Source organism: Octopus sinensis, linkage group LG14, assembly GCF_006345805.1.
Source record: "Octopus sinensis linkage group LG14, ASM634580v1, whole genome shotgun sequence".
Taxonomy (NCBI): Eukaryota; Metazoa; Mollusca; class Cephalopoda; order Octopoda; family Octopodidae; genus Octopus; species Octopus sinensis.
Genome location: NC_043010.1, coordinates 50,512,407 through 50,521,769, shown reverse-complemented (window position 1 = coordinate 50,521,769; position 9,363 = coordinate 50,512,407). Strand labels below are relative to the sequence as shown.

Here is a 9,363-nt window from a genome sequence, read left to right as displayed (position 1 = left end):
TGTGTGGTGTGTGTGAGCGCATGCGCGTATATGTGTCAGTCATACACCGAAGGTGTCCTCCGATAATTATAACAGTTGAGGCAGTGAGGAGGTCGGCCGCGTTTTACGGGGATGGGGTGACGTCGAAGGTTCGTAGTAAGCTGCCGATTATATATATATATATATAATATATATATATATATATTATATATATATATATAATAAATGCGTCCTTTTTAAAGCCTAGCCAGGCACCGGGCCCGTTTACCGGTTTCCCAGTTTCTATGGTGTATGTGTTCCCCAGCTGCACAGGACGCCAGTCCATTGCAGCATTACCCATTTTTGCCAGCTGAGTGGACTGGAGCAAACGCGAAATGAAGTGTTTTACTCAAGAACACAACGCATTGCCCGTCCAGGAATCGAAACCACAATCTTACGATCATGATGCCGACACCCCTAACCACTAAGCCACGCACCTCCATACATACATATAATATATATATATATATATATATATATATATATATATATATATTATATAATTATATCTATATATATATATATATATATATATATATATATATATATATATATATATATATATATTATCTATATATATAATCTAGAGAGAGAGAGAAGAGAGAGAGAGAAAATAGTAAAATGAAAAAAACTACAGAAGGCTTTTTTTAAAAAGTTTAAGGAATATATATTTAAGTCTAATGTCAGAAGAATATTATAATTTTTTTCTTACAATGACATAGTTTAGAAGAAAGACCGGTTTCGCGTTTAGCTTTTCAAATTTCTTACGTCGTTATGTTTACGTAGAAATTTGAAAAGCTAAACGCGAAACCGGTCTTTCTTCTAAATTATGTCATTGTAGGAAAAAAATTATAATATTCTTCAGACATATTGACTTAAATATATAGTCTTTAACCTTTTAAAACAAGCCTTCTGTAGTTTTTTCACTTTTTACTATTTTCTATATTTCAACCACGTGCTTTCACAAACCAACTTTCTTATCTATATATTATATATATATATAATATATATATATAATATAATATGTGTGTGTGGTGTGTGTGTGTGTGTGTGTTGTTGTGTGTGTGTGTGTGTGTGTGTGTTTGTGTGTCACTATTCAGTTTTATTTCAAGATTTCTTGCCAATGCAGAAAGAGCTGGTTTCTAACCTAGATCCATGGCTCCTTCACTGGAATTTCAACAACATCAACAACGTATTTTTGCATGTATGTGTGTGTACGTACAGTATTTGGAGTCAGTGCACGTGCCGATTTGTATGTTCTGTTTTTTCTATGTATTCTCATGTGTATTGTTGTACACGTCTAGTCATGCGCGTATGTACTTAAATGAAAAACTTTTGGAAAGTTTAACTAGTTTTTATTTCTAGTAATTGTTTGGATCTATAGTCTTCGAATCAGCTTGCTCTTTTTCTGGTTGTGAGAGGCCTAATTTCTCAAGATTAGATCTTAGGCAATGTGGGCTGGTGTCCGTATGTATGCATGTATGTATGTATGTATGTATGTATGTATGTATGTATGTATGTATGTATGTATGTATGTATGTATGTATGTATGCATGTATGCATGTATGTATGTATGCATGCATGTATGTATGTATGTATGTATGTATGTATGTATGTATGTATGTATGTATGCATGCATGTATGTATGTATGTATGTATGTATTATGTAGGTTTTGATTTGGATGTTTTATGTATATTTTGTATGTTTTATGCACATAGTTACATATCTAGACATGCTGATATATATTTAAATGATAAGCGTCTGGAAAGCTTTACAGATTTTACAGTTCCAGTGATGGATTGGATCTGTAGTCTTCGAATTAGCGTTCTCCTTTCTGGTTTCACCAGTATCAAAGCATAAAAAGCATTTTAAACGCTCTGAAATCATTAGAACACCTGAATTTATCCAGCAAGTACAACAGACTGTTGATTACAGTCCAAGAAAGCCTACAAGGTCAATTGCAAAAAATCTCCATGTGTCAGAAGGAACAGTCAGAAATGTTGTTCACGAAGACATCAGATGTAAGTCTTATATGATGAGGAAAGGTCAATTTGTCAGAAAAGCAAAAGAAAATCATTACATCAGATCTAAAAAGCTCTGAAACAAACTGAAAAATCCATAAGATGATTTGATTTGGTTTTCCTCAAACGAGAAAAACTTCAACCAAGATCAAAATGTTAACAGAAGAAATGTGCAGACCCTTCTGAAGCTCCAAGTGTTATGCATACAAAATTTGCAACTGCCATCGTTTTAGAGGTTGTCAGCAATGAAGGACATATGATGCCTCCTTACTTCTTTCCACAAGGCCTTAGAGCTAACTCTGCCACCTACATTGAGGTCCTGGAAATAATTGTTAAGCCCTGGATAGACAGTGTATGCAATGGAAGGCCATATATGTTTTAGTAAAACTCTGCACTATAATATATGGCTCCACTAACACAGGAATGGATGGCTGAAAATTTTCGTGATCCTAAATCCCCTAACATTTGGCTTCCTAATTCCCCAGATCTCAATCCATTGGACTATTACATGTGGAGCATTCTTGAGAGAGAGGTTAGTGAACACACCCATAAGACCAAAGATTCTTTGAAAGCTGCCATAATCAGAGTAATGTCCAAAATGAACCAGGACCATTTGATTTGAGCATGTAGATGATTTAGATTTCATATAGAAACATTTGTTGAAGCTGAAGGTGGCTTTATTGAATAACATTATAGAAAAGAAGGTTTATTTTTATCCTCATAGAATTTTTTGATAAATAAAGTCATTATCTGTTATATATCTGTTTCTTTTTTTTTATAAACATAAATCTGTCCTCAAATATCTTATGCACCCTGTATATATGTTGCTAATGACCGTTAAATACCAAGCTCAGCTTTAATTGTCATGTACGATGACAATGCCCACACTAAGGAAACCATGGTCTTTTTCTTTTCTTTAGTTTTTAAAAATTTTCTTTGCATTTATTTTTGTCACACCAAACACACACACAAACACATACACCCTCGGTTAATGTTATTGTTTTTTTTTGTTCTTGTTGTTTATCTCCAGGCGTAGGAATGGCTGTGTGGGAAGTAGCCTGCTTACCAACCACATGGTTCCGGGTTCATACCCACTGCGTGGCATCTTGGGCAAGTGTCTTCTACTATAGCCTCGAGCTGACCAAAGCTTTGTGAGTGGATTTGGTAGACAGAAACTGAAAGAAGCCCGTCGTATATATGCATGTATTTATGTATGTGTGTGTCTTGACAACCGATGCTGGTGTGTTTACGTCCCCGTAACATAGCGGTTCGGCAAAAGAGACCTATAGAATAAGTACTAGGCTTACAAAGAATAAGTCCTGGGGTCGATTTGCTCGATTAAAGGCGGTGCTCCAGCATGGCCACAGTGAAATGACTGAAAGAAGTAAAAGAGTAAAGAGTAAAAGAGATAATCGAAGAATGTGCAAACACGAAATACAAAAGCGTTCCTACCATGGCTCCCACTTCATTCTATTTATTATTTGTTGGTCTACATCGTCCTATGATAGTTTTCTATTATCTTATAGCCGTATTATGTGCTTCGAGTGAGATTTGGCAGCTATTTCTAGCGTATTGATTTGACTGTATAGAGAGTCTCTTGGTGAGGAATAAACTGAGGCCACACACACACACACACACACACATTCTACATGCCAATCACACACATACATACACACAGACACGTACACACACACAATACACCAAACACACGCACAACACACAGACATGCAACACACACACACACACACAAAATCACACATACACACAGACACAATCACACACACAGCACATCAAGCACACACACACACACACATACACGACACACCAAACATACAATACACCAAACGCAAACACGCACACACACACACACAACACACCAAACACAGAGACACATAACATACCAAACACACACACACCTACACCAACGCGCGCGCGTACACACAAACACGTAGTATCACACTCACTACTCTAAAATTCTTCGCTCTCTGTTTCTTTCTTTCTTTCTTTCTTTCTTTCTTTTTTTCCTTCCTTCCTTCCTTTCTTCCTTTCTTTCTATCTTTCTTTCTTCCTTACTTTCTTTCTTTCTTTCTTCCTTCCTTCTTTTCTTCCTTCCTTCTTTTCTTCCTTCCTTTCTTTCTTTCTTTCTTTCTTCCTTCCTTCCTTCCTTCCTTCCTTCCTTCCTTCTTTTCTTTCTTCCTTCCTTTCTTTCTTCCTTCCTTCCTTCCTTCCTTCCTTCCTTCTTTCCTTCCTTTCTTCCTTCCTTCCTTCCTTCCTTCCTTCCTTCCTTCCTTCCTTCTTCCTTCCTTCCTTTCGTTCTTTCTTTCTTGACCCACCCCCTCTCTCTTTCTCTCACCCTATCAAACACACTTATACACACACAAACTGCATTGATCCCACTCATTCATATAAATACATTCACACATACACATAGGCATTGATACAAGTACACTCGCATAAAACAGATTGACCACGGACTCGTACACACATAGACACACACATGCACAATACACACACACACACACACACACATGCACACACATACACACACACACACACACACACACTCATTCACGTACATACGCACGCACACATAAACATACACGCTCATACACACACACACAGGTGTACTCTTACTGTCTGACCACACAATTGTGCATGCACACATTACACTACGTGGTTATACAGACAGACAATCTCACACGTAAAACCTAGATGAATACATAAGCACACTTTTGCACTGCCTGAATACACATTCACTTACACGCACGTACCTGACACACACACACGTCGAACACACACACACACACACACGCACACACACACACACACACACACACACACACACACACACACACAGAGTACTACTTCCTGAACACATTTGCTCTCTGACGGACACATACACATCTTCACCGCAAATACATACACATTCACACATATACAGCTTTACTCACACGCATAAACAACTATACTCGCGCACATACAGCTATACCTACACACACATACAACTATACTCGCACACATACAGCTATACTTACATATACATACAGCTATACTCGCACACATACAGCTATACTTACACACACATACAGCTATACTCGCACACATACAGCTATACTTACATATACATACAGCAATACTCGCACACATACAGCTATACTTACACACACATACAGCTACACTCGCACACATACAGCTATACTTACATATACATACAGCTATACTAGCACACATACAGTCATACATACAGATACATACAGCTATACTTACACACACATACAGCCATACTCGCACACATGCAGCTATACTCTCTCACACACACGCACTCTTACAGTCGTACACACACATACACGTATACAACCATAGAAGCACTCACAATAAACTCTACCCAATTTATTACTCATACATGCACTCTCACAAACTCGCAGACATACACATATACGTATACAGACAAACACACACAAATACACCCACATAGTCACACAAACTATTTCTCTGTCTCCCTCTCTTTGTCACTGCCTCTGTCTCTGTCTCTCTCTCTCTCTCTCTATTTTTCTCTCTCTCACACACACAAACACAAACAGAAACGCATACATACAGAGTTGACAACTAGACACAAACACAGAAGCATACATGCAGAAACAAAAGTCACTTACTATACTTTCATATACGTAATCTCTCTGTCTCAAAACGAATCCGTTTGTTATGACAGCAACCTGAGAGTAACGCAGCTCACTTAATCTCCTCAATTACACACTTAGCTCTATTGTCTCATCTCATTGTCGTTCAAATTGGATAGATATGGCGAAGAGAAGAGCCTTTTTACTGGTCAGCATTCTCACCGCATTTTTTGTCGTCTCTACAAGTTCCTATTCACGTAAGTCACTTAGCTTATTGATCTTTGCTGCCCACATTTCTCCTGTTACGGTTGTTTAGCCCAAGGTGTAAACGTGAAAGCGCGTGGTCTAGTAGATGGGATGTTTCATTCACGAAGAAGGCAGCGAGCTGGCAGAAACGTTAGCACGCCGGGCGAAATGCTAAGCGGTATTCCGTGTGCCGTTACGTTCTGAGTTCAAATTCCGCCGAGGTCGACTTTGCCTTTCATCCTTTCGGGGTCGATAAATTAAGTACCAGTAAAACTCTGGGGTCGATGTAATCGACTTAATACCCATGTCTGTCCTTGTTTGTCCCCTCTGTGTTTAGCCCCTTGTGGGTAATAAAGAAATAGGTATTCCGTCTGCCGTTACGTTCTGAGTTCAAATTTCGCCGAGGTCGACTTTGCCTTTCATCCTTTCGGGGTCGATAAATTAAGTACCAGTTTCGCACTGGGGTCGATGTAATCAACTTAATACCTATGTCTGTCCTTGTTTGTCCCCTCTCTGTTTAGCCCCTTGTGGGTAATAAAGAAACAGGGTGTTTCATTCACGATCACAAGGTCATGGTTTCGCTTTTCGGACCGGGCACTGCGTTGTGTTCCTGGTATTTTTGAGTAAAACTCTTAATTTCACGCTGCTCCACTCCACTCAGCTGTCAGTGAGTAACTGTTGTGACTGACTGGCGGGCCCTACAGGAGCAGTGTTGCACCACATTATCCAATGTGTACTTCCTTTTCTAGGACGGTAGCGTATGGTTTGAGGGTTATTTAACTGCTATTCCTAGTCAGCCAGGCGATCGCATAAATGTTCCCTCAGTTCCTTGTTTATATTGCTTTTGCTTCAGATACCATTTACTAAGCTGATCCATGATCACAGACAATTCAGCCATGACTGACATGTCAATTTTTTAAAAATATAAACAATGTGTTCTTTGTGTATAAAACAGTACAGTATAATATGAGGGTGATTCTGGCTGCTACTTCGCATAGGTTGTATGACAACACAGAGGTCCCGGCTTTGTTGTTATTATTGTTGCTGTTCAAACGTTTTGCATCTTCAATCATTCAAATTTTCAATGTCTTGATTTCTCGACCATTTGAAATTCGATCTCACTAATCCAACAAACGTGCGAACAAAAGCCTTCCACCCGTGACAACTACAAAGACTGTACAATAAAGACTAGCCTTACTCCAACTGGACCAGGCAAGACTTCCGCCCCCACCACCAAACCACCCTTTTTAAAAACTTTTTTTTCCACACAACCCCTTCCTTTTCGGCTACGGAGAATTCGAATCTGAAAAATAATTGGCAAAAATTGATATTTCTAAATTACCCCACCCCACCCCCATCTTTTCATTTTTAACTTTTTTCAGAATTTTTTTTTCTCAAAATATGCGGAAAAATACGGAGATTATGATTCTGAAAAAAAATTTCTAAAAATCTTTGTAAAATTTTTTTAAAAGAATTTTTTCTTTTCTAAATGTGCGGAAAAATACGGACAACATGATTCAGACGAAAATTTCAAAACATTTCTGTACTTACGGCATAAGGCGGCGAGCCGGCAGAAACGTTAGCACGCCGGGCGAAATGCTTAGCGGTATTTCGTCTGCCGCTACGTTCTGAGTTCAAATTCCGCCGAGGTCGACTTTGCCTTTCATCCTTCCGGGGTCGATTAAATAAGTACCAGTTATGCACTGGGGTCGATATAATCGACTTAATCCGTTTGTCTGTCCTTGTTTGTCCTCTCTGTGTTTAGCCCCTTGTGGGTAGTAAAGAAATAGGTATTTCGTCTGCCGCTACGTTATCAGTTCAAATTCCGCCGAGGTCGACTTTGCCTTCCATCCTTTCGGGGTCGATTAAATAAGTACCAGTTACTGGGGTTGATATAATCGACTTAATCCGTTTATCTGTCCTTGTTTGTCTGTCCTGTGTTTAGCCCCTTGTGGGTAATAAAGAAATAGGTATTTCTCTGTCTTTATGTTCTGATGACTTTGCCTTTCATCCTTTCGGGGTTGATAAATTAAGTACCAGTTGCGTACTGGGGTCGATCAATTCGATTGGCCCCTTCCACCCAAAATTTCGGTCCTTGTGCCTAGAGTAGAGAATAATATTGTACGCGTCATTCTTTCAACCCCGATATAACGCCACTTATCACACTGGTCAACAAAATTAAATGTATTATACTCATTATGAATGCAAACCAACATTTTTAGACTAATTTTTCATGCTGATTTCAAAATTTCACTCCATTTGTATGCAGCACGTATCAGTTTTTCTGTAGATACAAGCAAAAATTTACATCTTTGTATATATGATACCATTAACGTAATAAATAAGGACATTTTTTTAGAAAGTAAGTGAGTTTATTGAGTTAAAAATCATCATTATCATTCTACAAAGAGTGGATACACAAAACATGAGTCAGACAAAACGGGCAAAGTTAGAACAACAGAGTTGGAAACATTGTAATCTGGATTCCCTGCGGTGTTCCTGATCTGGTTGATCATGCTAAAGTGTGTAGCAGTAGTCAGCCAGCATACTGATATTTCAGAAGCCTTGGTACCGTTTCTCCATAACACTAATATTCTGGTGAAATCTTTCACCATGTTCACCAGATACTACCCCAAGGTTATCTGCAAAGAAATCCAGATGGGAGTCCAAGAAGTGAACTTTCAGTGATGTGTGACAACCCATTGCTGAGTAACATTTCAGAAGATTCTTGATGCCATCCTTGTTGACAATTGCCTTGTTGTTGCCCAATAAATTCTCATAGATCCAATTGAAAGCATTCCAGGCAGGCAGTTCCAGTTCGTCCAGTATTGTCTTGAAGTTGATATCTTTGAGTACTGCTCTAATTTGGGGTCCGGCAAAATCACCTGTGTGATTTTGGGAAACTTGTCCACAATATACTTAAACCTAATGGCATGTCTCTTCCCTAGTGTCTTTACAAACTGTTTTATCAGTCCAAGCTTTATGTGCAAAGGAGGCAATAGGACATTATATGGATCTTTACTATTTACCTTTCAGAAGAGTTACGTCAATCCTTTTTTAAAATACAACAACAACAACAACAACAACAACAACAACAACAACAACAATGATAATGATAATGATAATAATAATAATAATAATAATAATAATAATAATAATAATAATAATAATAATAATAATGATAATAGCAATAATAATAATGATGATGATGATGATGATAATACAATAATAATAATAATAATAATAATAATAATAATAATAATGATAATAATAATAATAATAATGATAAAGGGAGCTACATACACTGGAAGCTATACCAACATTATGGAATAACAACAGAAAAAAGATGGTATAGGCACGCACCAGAAAAGGTCGCAGAAAATGAGAAAGCAACCATACTCTGGGATGTGTCAATACACACAGATAGAGAAATTAAGGCCAACAGACCAGATATAGTTGT

General features: G+C 38.0%; 1 protein-coding gene across 1 annotated transcript in view; it reads left to right on the top strand.

Moving 5' to 3' along the window:
* Nucleotides 1-5,590: 5,590 nt before the first annotated feature.
* The window catches only part of LOC115218811 (soma ferritin-like), a 20,833-nt gene continuing 17,060 nt past the window's right edge, over nt 5,591-9,363 (top strand). The window contains exon 1 of the mRNA XM_029788748.2: nt 5,591-5,914. Within this exon, the coding sequence (XP_029644608.2) occupies nt 5,839-5,914 (76 nt within the window). The 5' untranslated portion in view covers nt 5,591-5,838. The remainder of the gene's footprint in view (nt 5,915-9,363) is intronic.